The sequence below is a fragment of the Nanorana parkeri genome, unplaced genomic scaffold (genome assembly GCF_000935625.1).
Source record: "Nanorana parkeri isolate BGI_ZX_2015 unplaced genomic scaffold, ASM93562v1 scaffold1232, whole genome shotgun sequence".
In the NCBI taxonomy this organism is placed as follows: Eukaryota; Metazoa; Chordata; class Amphibia; order Anura; family Dicroglossidae; genus Nanorana; species Nanorana parkeri.
This window is the reverse complement of record NW_017307500.1, coordinates 298946-319175: the sequence shown is the minus strand read 5'-3', so window position 1 is coordinate 319175 and position 20230 is coordinate 298946. Positions and strand designations below refer to the sequence as shown.

The 20230-nt window shown below is 43.6% G+C and overlaps 2 protein-coding genes across 2 annotated transcripts in view; both read left to right on the top strand.

Annotated features, from left to right (window-relative positions):
• Positions 1 to 10355: 10355 nt before the first annotated feature.
• On the top strand, positions 10356 to 11141 carry LOC108797134 (vomeronasal type-2 receptor 26-like; the record flags this gene model as incomplete). The annotated part of the gene is made up of 1 exon (XM_018568707.1): positions 10356 to 11141. A coding segment is annotated over one exon (786 nt), but the record flags the coding sequence as incomplete, so codon positions are not given.
• A 117-nt stretch (positions 11142 to 11258) lies between these two features.
• Positions 11259 to 20230, top strand: part of LOC108797132 (extracellular calcium-sensing receptor-like) — a 24590-nt gene continuing 15618 nt past the window's right edge. The window contains exons 1-3 of the mRNA XM_018568706.1: positions 11259 to 11338; positions 18918 to 19124; positions 19415 to 19706. Of these exons, the coding sequence (XP_018424208.1) occupies positions 11259 to 11338; positions 18918 to 19124; positions 19415 to 19706 (579 nt within the window). The remainder of the gene's footprint in view (positions 11339 to 18917; positions 19125 to 19414; positions 19707 to 20230) is intronic.

Below are 20230 nucleotides of genomic sequence, written 5' to 3'. Positions count from 1 at the left end.
AGCAACCCCCCCCCCCCCCTCGCCTCTTTTTGAATCCTTCTTCCACTCACAGTATCCTCCTACTACAGTTTTTTATGTTCAAAAAGTGGCAGAGAGCAGAAAAGACCTGCTGTCCTTCAGCTCCCTTCTGTTGCAGCCTCCACCCACTGTCTACAACCAGAATAGAGCACAACTCTCTTTGTACCTGACGGAGAGCGTCACGGTCACACGCACAGTCTACCTCGTTCCAACGAGGACTCCAGCCACACTCATCACCCCGCTAACACTAAGGGACTCAATAAGAGCCGTGAAGCCCAGTGCTTACAGTCACACAGACCAGCTACAGATGCCGCCGTGTGTTCCATGCTGACAAACAGTCTTCATTTTTCAACGGCACAACACCATCTCGTCCTTCCAAAAGTGAGTTTACATTTATGCCTATCCAAACGGTTAAACAATAAGAATCCCAGGGTTGTAGCGCTTCTTTCCTTGTTTACCTGTAGTATGCCTGCAGTCTCTGACTTTATCCTGTAGCATGTCTTGCTGTCTCTGACCATGTCGTTAGTCTTTGACCATCTCCTGTTGCATCTCTCCTTTTGGTGATGTCAGTGGTTGCACTGGAGGCCCCCTGTATCAAGAAAGTTGACCACAACTGCCTTAAGCTCATTGCATAATTGACCTTGCTACTTTCAATATCCTAAATGTGCACAATAGCACTTTAGTACAGTTATACTTTTTCTTTTAAAAGCACTTTTCAACTTAAGAAATAAAAAAAAAAACCTCAAGAACATTAACATAACCGTAGTAGCAATCTAAGAATAGGCTTTCTGCACTCCCTCCCTCACCTTGTACTCTATATAAGATCTGCAGACTGTATGAGGAGCAGACATTACACACAGATGTCTATCAGGCCGTACTGCAGATCTGTAGAGTGGTGCACTGTGACCTCTATGAAGAGGGGTATACGGTATATATAGATAGGTCCATGTTATTATATAGAGATGCTTGGTAGCTATTCTCTCCTCGTCTCATTCTTCTATCACTCTGCCACCCTGCTGGTACAGAGCCAGAGATTAGTCTCGGGTCCTCCATGTTCTATAACAAAAAAAGAATACCAATTCAATGCAAAATACTTCCAGGACGGAGATTATATTATCGGTGGAGTGTTCCCTGTAAGTTCTGTTGCTTATATCAGCAAAAACTACAACTTCAAAGACTCGGATTACTCATTTTGCACCTTGTAAGTACATTCAGCACCTTCCTAAGAATACTTACACTGCGTATATCAAGGGTTAATTCCGTGCAGATGTGACACTTTTATATTTATGAAGCTTTTAAGAGTATGTTCTGTGCAATGACATCTTATTCACTGTAACAAAGACACGTTCTGCAAATTCAGAAAGTAGAAGTTTTATAGGAAATGTATTGTTTGTGGGCTTTCAATGGCTTTAACATGTCAAGGAAATGAGCGGGGATATAAACATATATAGAGCTTGTGTGTCCAATTCCCGTCCTGTGCATGTCATAGCTGATCTGAACCGGGAAAGTAAAACGCTGCACTCCTATGATACAATTGGAGCTTCCTGTGTTCTATACGGTATAAATGTGCTGTGGTATGATGTACTGTAAATAGAGAGAAAAGACACATCATTTGCCAGGGCATTGGGAACTAGACTGCATAAAAAAGTTCCCTCCTTACAAGAATTTTAACCAGTTGCCAACTTAAAGTGGCAGTAAACTCCGGAGCTAAATCTTAAAAATACATTCTGCTGACACTGTCCTTCCTTCTGGAGGGGGCTACTTTTGTTCCCCATGGTCCCTGTGTGTGTTGTGAAGTAGTCACCACTCCAAGCTCTCTCCCATGATGACCTACAATCACATGTGTAGTTTACAAATTTGTAATGAGACTGTAGTCCATCCTGGGAGTGAGCTTGGAGCGGTGACTACTTGACAACACACACAGGGACCATGGGGAACAAACGTAGCCCCCCTCCAGAAGGAAGGACAGTGTCAGCACCAATTCAGAGATGATTTGAGGATCTACAGCCGAGTGATACACAAATAAGATAAATTTTTGTTAATAGTTAAGGAACTTGAATGTATTTTAAGATTTAACTCCGGATTTTAGTGTCGCTTTAAGATGAATAGTATGCGCATTAAAAACATTAGAGAAGTACCATGGGCATACACCATTCACCAAGTTCCTCTTCCATTGCAAACATTGCTTATGAGTAGCATGGCCGCTCTGGAAAACAAAGTTTCTGAACACTATTCAGAAGCTTCATTAAGAAATACAATGTAACAACATTACACAGTATACATATTTACATCTGTTCCAGAGTAACTACTGTGTAACTGTGTAACAATAATGTAGTTGCATTGCGTTTCTGAATAAAGCTTCTGAAAAAAAAAGTTTTTTAAATAAAATGTCTTACCATTTAGTTCCTTTATTAAAGTGTATCTAACACCAAAACTCTTAGGGCCAAGTCACACCAGGAAGTCATACTAAGCATTCAACCTCTGGTGCACGCAGAGAGAAAACATTTTGCTGTTTATGGTATACAAACATTCTTGAGTGTTCGATCCATGACTGAGTGCCCAACTTTTCAGAGGGGGTGACGCCAAAATGACTGACATCGGGTGCAGGCCACTCCTCCCCCTGCACCCCGCTTGTGACGTCACTGTCTGGGATGTAAAACATTAAAAGTAACATTAAAATAAGTGCTGTACTATAGAGCTTTAGTTTTGTTATATACTTCATATTGTGTTTCCTGTATTTGGAACACGACACAGACTACAACTATTACATCAACATCATGCTTTCATTGTCAACTTTGCATTGGATTCCCCTCAGGCCCTTTCCTGGCTTTTACAGACATCTTCTGGCCTTTATTTTTTCTGTGGATGAGATAAACAGGAGCCCGGATTTTCTGCCCAATGTGACCCTGGGATATCATATGTACGATCACTGTAACAATGTGAACAAGGCCATAGAGAGTGTCCTACAGATCGTGTCTGGTCCTGGAGACCTCATCCCAAACTTCTCCTGCCTAGACAGTGACAAGCTGGCCGGTGTCATCTTCTATCCATCTGCAGAGAGATCTTTACACATCGTACAGATACTGAACTTATATGGCTACACGCAGGTAATCATTTTTTTCCCATAAACATAATACAAAAGTAATGCTGGCGAATTAACTCAGAACTTTATCTGCAACATCACTTCAATGCAGGGCTGTAGCTACCATGGGGCGAGTGAGGCACTCGCCTCAGGCGCAGCTGAGAGGGGGCGTAGCCAGGGCCAGCCTGGCTGTGCCCCCTCGCCCCTGTTGCCATGGCGACCACAGATCACAACACAGCTTCTCCTCGCATTCCCCGCTGCATGGGCAGAGGACTCTGTGTCCTCAATCTCTTTTTCTATTTCAAAAGGGAAATGTCAGAGGTCTGTTTAGACCACTGACATTTCCTCGAAGCCCCCAGAACCTGCCCCCCCCCCAGCACCAACACACACACACACTATTAGACACGTGCAAAGACTAAATGAACAGAAACTAAAAATGTTTTCATTAGTTCCATCAAACAAAACAAATTTTATGCTATTTGGTGCCGCCATCCTGGACACTGTGCGTGGGATGACATAACACGTCTGTTGGGGGGGGGGCACACATTTCTGTTCTTGCCTCGGGCGCAAAAGGAGCTAGCTATGGCTCTGCTTCAATGTCAGCTTAGCTTTAGACCAACACACACGTCTTCAATAGACAAGCAGGGCAGTACCAGGTGACAGACAGGAGCGAAGTAAGTATCAAGCCGGGGTCAGCATTAGTGGCTAGGATGTCACCTCCTTAAATAGCCCGTTTGCACCACAGCTGGTAATGAGCACATGCACATGTCCAAGTGCGCACAAATGCACACACCTGTGCAGAGGCACATGGCCATGCACAAGTCTTTAAGTGGCCACGCGCATGTGCACGCATTCACGAAGAGCTCTGGCCGCAAGGGCTGGTTCTGGCTTCCCGACACTTACCATTCCCTACACTCTGCAGTTGTTGGGAAGCCCTCCAATACCCAGACGCTGGATGTCCAATAATTATCTGTACAAGAATAGGAACTACCTGGCTGGCACCCTTCTCTTTTAGCAAATAATATCTCCAGAGATTAGTGGACACCTCTCAGAAAAGATGAAAGCTCCTTTACCGTAACATTTGCAATGATCCCATCAGCAGGAGATTACCAAGAATTGGTTTTATATATCTTTTTGTTTTACATAGATCAACTGCGGCCCATCGTACCCCGCTTTAACCAGTAAGGACGTCTATCCATCCTTCTTCCAAACTCTCCCGTGTGACCAGACCCAGAACATGGCAATTGTTAAATTACTCCTTCATTTCAGATGGACCTGGATTGGAGTCATTGCTTCTGACGATGATGCTGGAGAAAAACAGAGCCAAGAATTAAGGAAAGTGGCCGACTTTTTCAATATTTGCATAGATTACAGTATTAGGATACCATGTGACAACATAAAATATGAAACGTTGGTTAAGGAAATAAAGGTTTTCAAACATTCAACCTCAAAAATAGTCATATTTTGTGGTTCCACTTCCTTGACCATGATCAATTTTCTGAAAATGGAACCAAGTGCAATGTGTGAAAAGACATTAATCATACCGGCCGGTTCTTTTGCTCAAGAGATCGTATCTTTAAAAAGCATAGGGAAACTAAATGGTTGTCTCTTATTTTCGCCCACCATTAAACAGATCCCACCCCTGAGGAACTTCTTAGAAGATATCAGCATTGCAAATCGTCCAAATGATATTTTGCTCAAACAGATTACTGGGCTTTGTTTGCGCTGTAAATCATCAGATCAAAAATTTGATGAACTCCTAGAATCTCACGGTATTAAACTTCATACGTGCAACGAGAGCGCAAAGTTTAGCCAACTTGCCAGTAAAGGTTTTGATACTCAGAATTTCGGAATCACTTATCACGTCTACAAAGCTGTCTATGCCATGGCACATTCTCTACATGAGATCCAATTATATGTGTCTAGAAATACTAAGAGCAACATCCATTACATAAAAAAACATAAGTACTTCATAAAGGTAATGTATCAAGATTAAAGGGGACCTAGCATCGGCCAAATTTTTCATGTGCAATGCATGCATTCAGTATTGTGTAAGTGTAACCAGCAAAGGTGTGCACCCAAAAGCCCAACCACATACGATATACATATGCCATATGCTACTTATATTTCTACTGCTTTATATGTCCTATGCAAATCAAGTTGTCTGATGGAATCTGCAGTTGGCCTTCTTCTGCAGATTGCTGTTTTGGTACAATATAGCACTGTATAAAACCTGGGCTTCTCATCTGTGTCATACTGCCACCCGAGGCCCCTCACCTTTGTCATACAGCCACCCCTGAGCCCCTCATCTATGTCACGAGCCTGTCCACCCCCATGTTCTCCTCGTCCTTGAAGATAATGTCTGAGATGTAGTTTCGGGTGAGCACCTTGAAGCGTTCCGAGTTGCTGACCCTCGGAACTCCTGCTGGCCCCCAGTGTCTTCTCAGTCACACTGGGGCTGAAATGATTGCAGGAGAACGGGGGGAGCTTGGCAATCCTTTGTCTCCTGCCCATCATCCTGCCTGGCCTGCAGCCTCACACCGCCAGACTAGCAAGGCATCGCAGAGCTACAACATGATCAAGAGCAGCTACATGGTGCATCTAGTCTCCTTGGGGCTGTGGATAATGCAAGCTCCATTTGCCATCAGCACATCAACAGCCATGTATGCACGGGGTTGGGTAGAGTGTGCCCAGACACACCCAACACACCCCTTGGGCATGCCTATGGTAACCAGGTATTTATTAGAACTCACAGAGTTCCCAGTACTCCCCCTGACAGTGTCATTATTGAGTTTTCTCTCCAGAAGGTTGGATCCATCTATGTTCAGACATGACCTGGACAGCAATGCTGGCTCAGAGATGGCACAATCATGTAAATCCTGGAGTTTATCTGTTCTTGGCTGTGTTCACAAATGTCTGACACAGATGCAGCCCTAACCATGTGACTGGTTACAATGCTATAATGTCTTTAAAGATCCACTTTAATTAAAGTGACACTAAACTCAGGTGTTAAATCTTAAAAATACATTCAAGTACCATAACTATTAATAAAAATGTATCTTATTTGTGTATCACTCGGCTGTAGACCCTCCAATCATCTCTGAATTGGTGCTTTTCCTTCCTTCTGGATGGGGGGCTACTTTTGTTGTCCTATGATGTATAACAGGAATATCAGAAACAACATATTTTGATTTATATGTTTGGGTTTAGATACAATTTAAAGCATATCTAAACCCACCATAGCATCCCACGCAGCCACTATGAGGTGAAGGACATAGGGGGCCAAGTTAGGACCAAGGGGAGATGTTCTTTGGGTCCATCCACTGCCCACATCTTCTGTTCTGTTACATTCATGCCGTGCATCTGCCAGTGCTCTGTTTTGTTGATCCTCTCCCTCCTCCCTGGCTGTCAGTGTGTGCCAATTCCCTGAACAAAGATGCAAAGTGATCTCCCCACAATGCTTGCCTACAATTCCTGGCTCTTTTCTAATTAGTTAGAGCCAGAAGGCACGGGAGAAAACCATGCAATGCGGGGGAGGGGGGCTCAATAAACATTTAGCATACAGATATGCTGTTGCGCCCATAGGATAGAGATGGGGTACATGGTCCAATCAATGGCTTTTCCTTTTGTGTAGAGAGCCAATCACCTTTACCTCATAACAGCTAGTGGGGTCCTTGTTTATTGACACTTAAGTATTGGCATCACTGAGTAGAATGGTCACCTATCAATCATCAATCCTGATGATATATGAGGCATGGGGGGTGCTGCATGCAAAACAAGGAGCAGACTTTTGGCCAAGAACAAAATTTGTTGCAAACTTGAATAATTATTCAGAAACTTTCCACCAAATTTAGGAGGTTAACAAGAATGTCTGGAGTGTTTGTGAGGTCCTACAGGTGCAGGGAGCCAATGATTTTTCAAATTTTGTATCCGACCGATTCGCCTACTCGGGGGTTATGAGGGAATGATAAAACTAATAGTATTTGTTGTTGTTATCTTTCTTGTAGTCATTTTTGAGGAAAATACACTTCCGAGATCCCACTGGTGAAGAAGTTTTTTTTACCAAGAAAGGAGAAATGTCCACATCCTATCAAATCCATAATTATGTCTACAGAAGGATGAACAGAACTTTCTATTCCTATGTATTTGGAAGTTTTAAAGCAGCATCTGAAGAAGGAGAAGAGCAGGTTGTTATTTACCCGAATCCCATTTACTGGAAACGCGGTGAGGTCAGTCATTATAAAGAAGCACATAAAATATCTAAAATACAGCAAAGGAAGCCCATGTAATAAAGGCAATGTAAACTTGACTACTTCATAATAATCTCGCCACCTAGTGTATATCTAGCAAGGAGTATTTAGCCCAGGTGGAGCTGGTTATACCTTTTTATATGGTGTAAAGAGAAGATACCTTATCTGTGGGTCTGTAAAAATAAAAATCCACACAAACTTCATAAAGTTAATGTTCCTCTAGTGCTGAGAGTTGTTTTTGGAACTTTTAGATAAATCGTCCCACCATACTTTAACATATATGGGGAGGGTTAGTCTGATTAAAATGATTATTTTTCTTATGAATCTGTTGTATAGTATACAAATGCTTCCTATTGGTTTAAAAATCGAAGATCATAAAAAACTGCTCCAGGCTCCCCTGAGGTTTATATGGGGAAAAAGACATTCTAAAATCAGTCTTATATATTTAGACATGTGCGATTCGTTTCGTTCCGAATCGAAATTCGGACGAATTTTCGGAAATTCGGATGTATCCGAATTCCGAATTACAGATATAACGAATGCAAACGAATCCGAATTTCCATTTCCGAAATTTGGTAGCGTTAGTACGAACGTTCGTTTCGTTTTCTGTTCTTATTCGTTTCTTATTCGTTTCTTATTCGTTTCGTTCGTTGGAGCAAAGTGACATTAGAGAAGGAGAAAAATATTTTTTCCCCCTCAAATGTCACTTTGCTACAAACGAACGAACGAAACGGAGAAGAACAGAAAACGAAACGAACGTTCGTACTAACGCTACCGAATTTCGTCCGAATCCGAATTCCGAATCCGAATTGACTTTCACACCCGAATCCTGAAAAACGAAATAACACAAATCCGAATTTAAAACGAAACGAAAATTAAACAAATTTTTTGGCAGTGCACATGTCTAATATATATATATTACAACAGCCTGTGAAAAATGGAGGACTTAGTTTCCCAGTTTGGTATTATATACTTTAGCAGCTGCCATTAGATATTTAGGAGATTGGATTCATGGCACGAGCAGTTATACAGATCAAAATTTGATACCTGATCTCAATCTCGTGTATATGCTCCATATGCATAGAGAATGTCTGTCTGATGCAAACCCTCCTCTATATTTTGGCTGGATTATCTGGCATATGTTGTGAGACAGACATCAGATTATCAGCCACTCGTAGTTGTGAATTTGTTTCGGGGAAACTTAGATTTTCTCCATGCTTTGAGAGACCAGCTTTTTAAAGAATGGTCAACCCATGGAATTTCGGTAGTAAGGTCTCTTACGTCAACTTCTAACCATAAGCTGCTGACTTCTCAAGCCACTTCAGAGAGTTTCCCATTCATGACGTGAATTATGTACTTGTATGCAGATACAATCATATGTAATATGTATTCTGAAAAAATCTTTCACCTTCGGAGCTTATATCTCCCTTATGGGTCTTATTAAAACCCATAAGAAGTAGTAGTAGTAGTAGTAGTAGTAGTAGTAATAGTAGTTGCCATGGACAGATTATGGCTGGTGGGAGGGGCCGACAGGGTACTGTACAGAGCTTCCTGAAAACATCATGGCACCCTGCCTCAATACTCTTCTCAAGAGCCCTCAGCCCTGTGCAAGCATTGGCTGTCTCTTAGAAGGAGTTATGCAAATATCAAAATACCTTGATGGGTGGATGTAAGTCTAGAAGATTAAAAATTCCTAGGCACCCTAGGTAAGGGAGTCAGGGATAGTCAGGCTAGGGAGGAAAAGACTAGATGATAAAGGACATCCTTCAACCTAGAGTGAAATCAGAGTACACTCTTGTAGTACCGTAGAGGAGCCTGTATAACTGTGCAAGACTGGAGGGAAGGAGTTTAACTTCAATATTACATCATCTTTGTATTTTTATTAATATCTAATCTGATCCCATACAGTGGCTGCTACTCATGTTTGTCTCCTTCTAGGTCCCTGTATCAGTGTGTTCTACAGATTGTCCTCCAGGTAAAAGAAGAGTCCAAGAGACAGGGATGCCTCTGTGCTGCTTTTACTGTGTTCATTGTCCGAAGGGGGAGATATCCAATCATACAGGTAGGTTGTCTTCTTTGCTAATTAGTTCAATATGCTCATGAAATGACCCGCCATCATGAATATACTGTGTGAAGCCCCTAAGATGGTATATGCAAAGATTATGTGTATGGAGTGCATAATCAGGATACAACATTGTACATCCTCTTTAACCACTTCAAGACCAGGTGTTCAGACCCCCTTCCTGGCCAGGCCATTTTTCAGTATTCAGCGCTGCGGTACTTTGATTGACATTTATTCCGTCATGCAACGCTGCACTGACATGAATTTTATACCATGTTTTGGGGACATATTGCGACAATATTTTATACCATGTTTTGGGGACATGTCGGGACCTCATACAAGTGATCCGCCGGCTCTATAGCCGGCGGATCGCTTGTATATTAACGGGCATCTCTGCCTGTTTTCAAACGTCGGGGGTGTGTCTGAGAGGACGTCTAAAGACGCCCGCTCAGATCTAGGGAGCTCCCGGCCGGCAGTTTTTTTACTATGGCCGGCCCGGGGGCAGTTAAACAGTAAAGGTTTTGGTAGCGGAATCAGATGGAACTGCTGGTAAAAGATCCTACTTTCTTCTCCCTGACTAGGGGAATGCTTGAATCCGGCATGTGCACAGTGAATAAAGTATACTTCCTTCTATAGAGAAACATGAGAAAATGGGGACAGTTGGGATCCATCAAACATCATTCCCGCCTACTGTATGTGGAAATAAATACTTTGATTACAACTCTCAGTGTAGCACCCTAATCTTTGTCTTTGTGAAATAGTTCTCTTATGACAGGTTTCCATGAAATGTACATTTTATAACAGCTTCTTTATCTTTATAGACAAAGGCTCGTGCCAGAAGTGTCCAGAAGACCAGTGGCCAAATGACTACGACCAATGTGTACCAAAACCTGTTGATTTCCTCTCCTATACAAATACTCCGGTGACTCTTTCCATTCTTCTTATTACTGGGTTCTTTTCTGTTATAACCACATTAATATCGATCATCTTCTTTATGTATCGAAACACGCCTGTCATCAGAGCTAATAACCGAGACTTGAGTATCATTCTTCAGGTCTCCATCATGCTGAGCTTCCTCTCTGTGTTTTTATTTCTGGGTCGTCCTGTGCATATAACATGCATGCTTCGTCATACAGTCTACGGGGTCCTCTTCTCAGTAGCAGTCTCCTCCATTCTGGCCAAGACTATGCTGGTCTACATGGCCTTCAAAGCCACCAAACCTGGGACCTCCTGGAAGAAGTTCATTGGAGTAAAGATTCAGATCTATCCGGTTCTCATTTGTTCTTTATTCCAAATTGTAACCAGTATAATCTGGCTGTCTGTCTCTCCCCCCTTCCCTGAAGCCAATACTGACTTGTATCTGGACAGAATCATCATTCAGTGTAATGAAGGATCTGTACTGGCATTTTCCATCCTCTTGGGCTACATGGGGCTTCTGGCAGTTGTGAGCTTCATTGTGGCTTTCCTGGTCAGGAATTTGCCAGATAGTTTCAATGAGGCCAAATACATCACCTTCAGCATGCTGGTGTTCTGCAGCGTCTGGATCACTTTTATCCCGGCCTATCTGAGCGTTACAGGAACGAACACAATGCTTGTGGAGATATTTGCCATCATATCGTCCAGTGCTGGGACTTTAGCTTGTATTTTTTTTCCAAAATGTTATATTGTATTGGTGAGACCAGATTTAAACTTAAAAAGAAATATAATTAAACAAATGGATCACAGATAGAAGCTTTATAGACACAAGATTTCTTTGTGAGGACATTACATGTGATTTCAATACTCCAACTAGCAATTAAACCGCTGCATTTAAGCTTTGCTTTTCCATGTAAGAGCTGCCTCTATGATGACTGATGAGGGCATATTCCAGAAGCAGCACGGGGGGTGGTGGGAGTACAGATCCACAGAATGGATGAAGCAGAAGCAGTGAGATCCTTGCCCTGCAGGTCCTAAGGTACAGCTTCCTCTCCAGCAAGGAGAACATTGAGCAGCACAGTCATGACATAACAAAACCTCACTCCATATCTAGTGAGACTGGCAGTCAAGAGCACCGGTGCCTTAGATAAACTCCAACTGCAGACATAATGTAGATTTAAATTACTGAGCATATTGAAGCTGTGTACGATACCTCCACTCCCATGTGACAACTCTAGAGTCTAGCCATTGGCCACTAAGACTCCAAGTTCTGCATTGACGGGAAGCAGCGGAATATCACATGTTCCTAAATACCCAGATGTACACATAGGAAAGGTAATTATTATCATAAATGCTTCTGAGGGTCACTATATTAAAGTGATATTTCGCCTTAACTTTAACCTATACCATATCCAACTCTGAGCCTTGAAACCCTCAGCCAGACCTCTTTCACCCAAATTCTACATACATTACGGAACCCAATAAGGGTATTCCCTTTCCCTACTCTTCTATATATTTACTATGGAAAAACTTGCAACTGCACTGAAGCAAAATCTTGCAAAGTCTTGCTAGATCCCTAAAATCCAGACTGGGCCAATTAACACTAAGCTATCCTTGTTGGCAGATGATCTCCTGGTATGTGTAAAGGTGGCCATACACTTTACAACCATCGCAAGACCTTAGTCTTGCGATGGTTGTAAAGTACTTTAAAAAAACGTACGATCTGCCCATCTTGGACAGGCAGATCGTACTTGCGATCATCGCAAGCCTGCCCCCTTGAGGGGCGGGCTTGCGATGACTGCAATGAGGGGCGGGTTTGCAAGGACGGCAAACGGGCAGTGTGCGCGTGCACACACCGGCCCGTTCGTCAGGTGTCGAACAAGCAGGCCACTCACTCGCCGAGAATCGTACGATTCCAAGCGGGTTTTCCAGCCTGCTTGTTCGATGGAAGACGTGCGACCGTACAGTAGAAACGGTCGCACGCCTTCCATACACTGTACGATTCTCGTACGATCGTGGGATTTCCTGCGATTCTCGTACGAGAATCGTACAGTGTATGGGCACCTTAACACAGCCACATACTGTATTTCCATTCCATCCATTGCTAACAAATTTAGACCTTTTTGTAAATTACTTTTAATTTGAGCTTCTCAATATCTCCCTGCCACCATCCCAGGTGGATCTCTTGAAAGACGACTCCCTTTTTAAATTCTGCACCAAATTACTATCTTTCATTATGGCATATACGATAACAATTAACTGTGTTTTCAATGCTTATTTCAGACCATGCCAATAGAGATCCCTGTGACATTTTCTAGGAAACATCATTCAATTTTAATAAAATTATTTCAGGATCTGGATGCTCCAGACTCATCCATAAAACTCTTTCCCAAGACATACTCCCCTACCACCTATGCCTAATCTTAAGTCACTAAAGTGTCCAATTCACCCCCCCTCCTTGACGTGTAACACACAGTCCGAAAGGGTAATTTGTTTTTCTCCCACCACATACTGGAACACAAACTAGGGGTTGTTAGAAACCTGCAGCCCAGGGCTTTAAATGGTAACGACAAAACACAGAGTCCAAACACAAAGAACAGCTCTGCATGTTGTCTTTTGCTAGACTACTTAACCACTCCTGCTGTCTTCGTATCTACAGCATATATTGAACATTTTGTACATGGAGATCATATCCCCCCTTAAGCTCCTCACCTCCAATGTGAACGTGTTTACATTTAGTAGCCTTGGCTCGTAGCTCTGGTCCTCCATACTTATTGACTTGCAGTCCAAGATAAGAACAGGGAATGTTTACAGGACACAGGCCAGCTCTGAATTTCTGACAAAGAGTGACAGGTACTTTTTTGTACTTATAAAATAGATAAAACAAAACACTTCCAATGGCATATTTAACAGACCAAAAGGGAGCAAGCCTTGCAGGTTCTGTTTTAGCGATTTCCATGGTTCTTGTTGTACATGGGCTTCACACTCATGGGCTCAAACTTAAAAACAATGCAAATGCAGCTATGAATTGCAGTGAATAATGGTTTGCATTTGACATGTTTTATATATGTTTGAGACAATACTTACATGCTTTTACCATGTAAGCAATAAAATAAATGCAATGCATACAAAATGAAGTGTAAGGGCAACTTAAAACAATCCAATCAAATTCAAACTGCATACACTCTGTTCTGGAGATTTCAAATACATTCCAGAAATGAACTATCGCAGCAAAATGCAAATGTCTCCGTACAGTAGATGATTCTTCTATGGATCACAAGGAAGGCTTGCATCACCAGTAGAGACAAGAGGGGGAAGTGATCATTGGTTATAAATGATAACAACTGACATTAGCTTCATGATACTAATTCTTAAAGAGGTTTCTTTCATTTTAAAATCCCTGGCCTTGGAATGTCCCTGAGTATGGAAGGAGGAGGGCCACATGTACAGGGTGTATGCTTATTAATGGGCAAAAAAGAATTTGGCGTTTATGTGATATCCTTTATCATTAGGCAAGCTTTTGGGATTCCCTTTGCCCCTTCTAACGCCTGAAGAAGGGATCTAGGGATCCAGAAAGCTTGCAACTTTAATAACTTTTAAAGCCAAGCCAAGCCAACTTTTAAAAGAAAGCCAAGAAAGGGCGTCACCAAAATGCCAAACTTTCTGCATTAATCAATGTCTAACATGCTACAATATTCTACTACTCTGATGGCCAAAGAGAAAAATACATTTTCATTATAACCATGTGTTCAAAAGTTGGCAGATGCGGCTCTGTTAAAGCGGCGACAGCATTGTCCCCCACCTCCCGAGCCCACCAGACAAACTAGCAGACACGGCTGTGTTAAAGCGGCGACGGCAGTGTCCCCCACCTCCCAGGCCCACCAGACGAACTAGCAGATGCGGCTGTGTTAAAGCGACGACGGCATTGTCCCCCACCTCCCGAGCCCACCAGACGAACTGTGTTAAAGCGGCAACGGCAGTGTCCCCCACCTCCCAGGCCCACCAGACGAACTAGCAGATGCGGCTGTGTTAAAGCGGCGACGGCAGTGTCCCCCACCTCCCAGGCCCACCAGACGAACTAGCAGATGCGGCTGTGTTAAAGCGGCGACGGCAGTGTCCCCCACCTCCCAGGCCCACCAGACAAACTAGAAGATGCGCTTTAATACAGCAGCATCTGCTAGTTTGGCAGCAGCGTGGCCGAAAAGAGCATGGAGATGACGGGGGTCTCACGCTGGGTGGAGGGGGGTATACAGCCTGAAGGCGGACTTACCGTGAGTGGACCTGTGTCTGCCCCATGCCCTGTGTCAGAATGAGGCTGAGAGCAGAGCTGCTGAGAGAGAGTGAACTCTACACACCACTGAGAAACCTGACAAACATGAGGTAACATGCTTGCTACACGGTGGGCTTGAATAAAACGTAGCCCCTAATGGGATTTGTTTATGAAAGATATTAATAATTTACATTTAATTGATCCAGCCCTAGTGCTTCATGTCTGTATAGTTCACAGGGGTTCATAGTCATCAAGACATATTGTAACCACTCACTAGTGCATATACACGGAGCACACTTAATCTGCTCTTAAAGGAGAACTATGGGGTCAGTGTGTTTCCCCATAGTTCTCCTTAGTTTAACGGAAGGACACAAACTAGCGTCCTCCCGTCACCCAAAGCTCAGTATATAGGGAGCTACAGCTCGCGGTATACTGAGATGCCTCAGCCTGAGCGGATCCCGACATCGATGTCTGGATCTGCCCAACTGCGTGAGTGACAGCTGGCTCTGCCTATCTAGAAGCAGAGCCAGCTGTACCCGCCCCCTCCGCCGTCTGTTCCGCCAGTCAGCGCTGGCGGATCGGAGCGGGGAGAGGGAAATCCAGCCCCTTCCCTGTCACGGCAGAGAGCCGTGACAGGATCGAGAGGTGAGCGAACGCCGGTATGTGTTCGCTCACCTCCCGATCTACTGAGCCGACCTGTGACAGTCTCATTGTCACAGGTCGGCTTAGAACAATGAGGTGAGTGCAAATCACTCATCTCATAGTTCTCCTTTAAATACACTCCCTGGAATTCATAAGGTGTGTTGCAGACATACTTTGGAATTAGGTGGAGCCTCCACACAACCGAGGTCAGTGCCTGCGACAAATTTATGTACATGTTGGAATCAGATGCATTAATTTGAGACCAGAGTATCAATAACATAGACATTCCATCCTCAGTGCATCTTTAGCCCCCACACACACAGCGTCATTGATTGTTATGATGCTGTCGGCTACACAGCGTCACTGGCCGTTATGGTCTTGTGCAGCCAACAGCATCCTAGCAACCAAGGATGCTAGGCAGCCAACAGTGTCACAGCAACCAAATACATTGTGGGTCAACTACATCCTAGAAGCCAATGATGCTGCAGGCTGACAGTGTCCTGGCAACCAGTGATGCTGTGGGCCAACAGCGTCCTAGCAACCTTGTCTACTGTAAATGGAAAATGAAGAGAAGATAACAAGACCTTCTCTCACTCCTTCCTACAGCAGCTTCATCCCCCCCAATGTCTGTTGCAAGTGGAAGGAAAGAGACCTGCTCTCTTTCTGAATCCTTCCTCTGTCTACAGTATCCTCCTACATGTTGTATTTACAACAACTTGTATCCTGGAGGCTGCATGCATTCCTTTGTACTTACTGTGTGTTCCTCAGGGGCCCCGCAGACAGCCCGTGTCTGAAAAAAATATTCTTTAAAATTGTTGGTTTATTTATTTCACCTTCCCTTAATTTTTTATGTGCAGATTAACCCTTTCTTCGTTTTATGGGGTTTTTTTCACTGAACTTCTATAATGGACCTTGCTGAGAGAAATGACAAACTGGACCCAAATAGAAAACCCAAATATGGGAGAAATGATTTGTAAAGGGGCTGTAATAACAGTGAGCTCTTGCTGTCTCATGTAGTGTGCCTCGTGAAGCAGGTAACTTGTCTCCAACAACTCCAATAGTATGTTCACAGTCCCTGACCATCTTCGGCAGTCTCTGACCATCTCTAGTAGCATGCCCTTCATCTTTAACCATGTTCTCTAGTAGGTCTGCAGTTTCTGACTTTCTCCTGTAGCATGTCTGCAGTCTCTGACCATCGACCTGTAGTGCTCCCCTTGCCCTCAGAGGCCTGAGGTGGACCCTCGAAGGGTAGGGAGGGCTGACATTTCACTCTCAGGGGTGGATCCTTAGCCAGGTTGTGGGATGCAATCAGGAAATTGGGCCCCAGTCACGTTAAGGACTTTTTCAGTGCTTTATTAACAAACAGCAAGACCGGAGAGGGTGTATAGGGCTTCAGACATCCATAGCAAAAATAGACAGACTCCGGACTCACCAATCCCTTCAGGCTTCCACAGTACAGACTTACTTCAGTAGAACAGGACCTTACACTGTGCAGTAGAACAAAAGCTATTGATTGCACTCACAAGTAAGTGCAATCAATAGCAGAACACCTGAAATCAACCAAACAATACCAGACTACAAAGCAGCCGGACTGATTACAGTGCTAGCAACGCTAAATTAGGATGCTAAGGGCTACACTATGTAGCATTCCTGCAGTCTCTGACCATTGCATTCGCGTGTCTACAGTCTCTGACCACCTCTTGTAGCATGTCTGCAGTCTCTGACCATCTCCTGTAGAATGTCTGCTGTCTCTGACCATCTCTTGTAGCAGGTTCTTAGTCTTTGATCATCTCCTGTGGCATCTCTCCTTTTGGAGATGTCAGGGGTTGCACTTGAGGCCCCCTGTATCAAGAAAGTTGACCACAACTGCCCTAAATTCATTGCAGTATTAACCTTGCTACATTCAATATTCTAAACGAGTACAATAGCACTTTAGTACAATTATACTTTTTCTTTTAAAAGCACTTTTCAACTTAAGAAATTAAAAAACCCTCAAGGACATTCAAATAACCGTAGTAGTCACCTAAGAATAGGTGTTATGCACTCCCTCCCTCACCTTGCACTCTATATAAGATCTGTAGACTGTATGAGGAGCAGACATTACACACAGATGTCTATCAGGCCGTACTGCAGATCTGTAGAGTGGTGCACTGTGACCTCTATGAAGAGGGGTATACGGTATATATAGATAGGTCCATGTTATTATATGGAGATGCTTGGTAGCCGTTCTCTCCTCGTCTCATTCTTCTGTCTCTATGTCATCCTGTTGGTACAAAGCCAGAAAATAGGCTCGGGTCCACCGTGTTCTATAAAAAAAAAAAAATACCAATTCAATGCACAATACTTCCAGGACGGAGATTATATTATCGGTGGAGTGTTCCCTGTAAATTCTGTTGCTTATATTAGAAAAAACTACAACTTCAAAGACTTGGATGACTCATTTTGCAGCGTGTAAGCACATTCAGCACCTTCCTAAGAATACTTACACTGCGTACATCAAGGGTTAATTCCAGGCAGATGTGACACTTTTACATTTGTAAAGTTTTGAAGAGTATGTTCTGTACAATTACATCTTATTCAGCGTTAGGCCTCATTCACACAACAAACAGCCGGCCCGTACAGATTCGTGCTGCGTGCACGGCCGTATGGGGCCGCTCCCGGGAAGGAGAGGTGCTGCGTGTGATTTGTACGCAGCAGCCTGTTCTTCTCTCTCGGTGGAAGTACGCAGCCGTACTACGCGTCTGTGCGGGTCTCCGTACTCGTATGCAGACAGGGTGGATCCTTTCTGCGTCCAAGCAGGGACACCCGTACCCTCGAGGACGTGCAGTACGGGTGAGCCTACGGCGTCGTACGGCTGTGTCCTCCGATAGGGAAGAACAGGCTGCTTACAAATCACACGCAGCACCTGTCCTTCCTGGGAGCGGCCCCATACGGCCGTGCACGCAACACGGATCTGTACAGGCCTGCTGTTAGTCATGTGAATGAGGCCTAAGACAGATTCTGCAATTTCAGAAAGTAGGAGTTTTATAGGAAATGTATTGTTCATGGGCTTTCACTAGCTTTAACATGGCAAGGATATGAGGGATGATGTAAAAATATAGAACGTGTGTGTCCAGTCCCAGTCCTGTGCATGTCATAGCTGATCTGTACCAGGGAACAATGTATTCATATGGTACAATTAATTGGAACTTGTTCTATGCTGTATAAATGTGCTGTGGTATGATGTAGTGTAAGGAGGGGGAAAAGACACATCATTTGCCAGGGCATTGGGAACTGGCAAGAATATTACTCAGGAGAATGGTATGCTCACTAAAAACATTAAAGAAGTAGCTTGGGCGTACACCATTCACCAAGTTCCTCTTCCACAGCAAATGCTGCTTATGAGTAGCATGGCCGCTCTGGAAAACCACATTTATGAACACTATTCAGAAGCTTCATTAACAAATACAATATAACAACATTACACAGTATACATATTTACTTCTATTCCAGAGTAAATATTGTGTAACAATAATGTAGTTACATTGCGTTTCTTAATGAAGCTTCTGAAAAAAAAACAGTTTTAAAGAAAATTTGTTACCGTTTAGCTCTTTTATTAAAGTGTATCTAAAACCAAAACCCTTAGGGCCAAGTCACACCAGCAAGTCATGCTAAGCGCATGGCCTCTGTTGTGCGCAGACAGAAAAAGTGTTGCTGTTTGTGGCATCTAAAAGTTCTTGAAAGTCAGTGTATAACGAAATTTAGTCTGGTCACACATGCTTTGATTACCTTGTTACTAGAGGCATCCCCAGGCCGGGTGTCACCCACTGGGACGTTCATCACACACGTCATCTTGGTGATCGACGCCGGCAGACAGAGGAATGGAAGTTCATCCGATAGGATAAGGTATGCCGCAGGGTCCCCTACTCTCTCGTGCAGCTGACTGACTTTTCAGAGGGGGTGACACCAAAATGATTGTCAGTCACCCGGTGTTGGCCTCACCCCACTTGTGACGCCACTGCCTGGGATGTGCAAGAGTTAAAAACAGTAAAAGTAACATTAAAAGATGTGCTGTAATATAGAGCTTTAGCTTTGTTATATACATCATATTGTGCGTCTTCTGTTTGGAACAAGACATGCACTACAACTAATACATCAACATAATGCTTTTATTGTCAACTTTGTATTCTCCTCAGGCCCTTTCCTGGCTTTTACAGACATCTTATGGCCTTTATTTTTGCTGTGGATGAGATAAACAGGAGCCCGGATTTTCTGCCCAATGTGACCCTGGGATATCATATGTACGATCACTGTAACAATGTGAACAAGGCCATAGAGAGTGTCCTACAGATCGTGTCTGGTCCTGGAGACCTCATCCCAAACTTCTCCTGCCTAGACAGTGACAAGCTGGCCGGTGTCATCTTCTATCCATCTGCAGAGAGATCTTTACACATCGTACAGATACTGAACTTATATGGCTACACGCAGGTAATCATTATTTTCCCATAAACATAATACAAAAGTAATGCTGGCGAATATACTCAGAACTTGACCTGCAACATCACTTTAATGTCAGCTTATACCAACAGACATCAAACCTCTAAAGCCTTGGCTCTCAACTGGTGGGCGGTGACCAAAACAGGGGTCGTGACCCCATGTTCACTGGGTCCCAGCATGCCTTCCACTTTTCTAGGTGAAAGGCACAGCACTGTCAATTCTCGTGCCAAGCAGCCATTCAAAATATGCTGACCGGTGCCAAGTGTCAGCTTGAGGTGGGATAGGATGGGGCTATGGACGCGAGGGAGCTCACCCATAAGTGCATTGCTTACAGCTCCCTCGTGTGTCCTGTAGAAGTGCCTGGACCGGAGTGAAGTAACATTCTGGCTCCTGGCACCTCCACAGGGTGAGGCACCTTAAGAACTATCTTGATAAAAAAAAAAACTACTTCATGGCAAAATATTTGCAAACTAAGATTGCAGGTGGAATAAGAATGGAGAAAAAAAACGACAGAG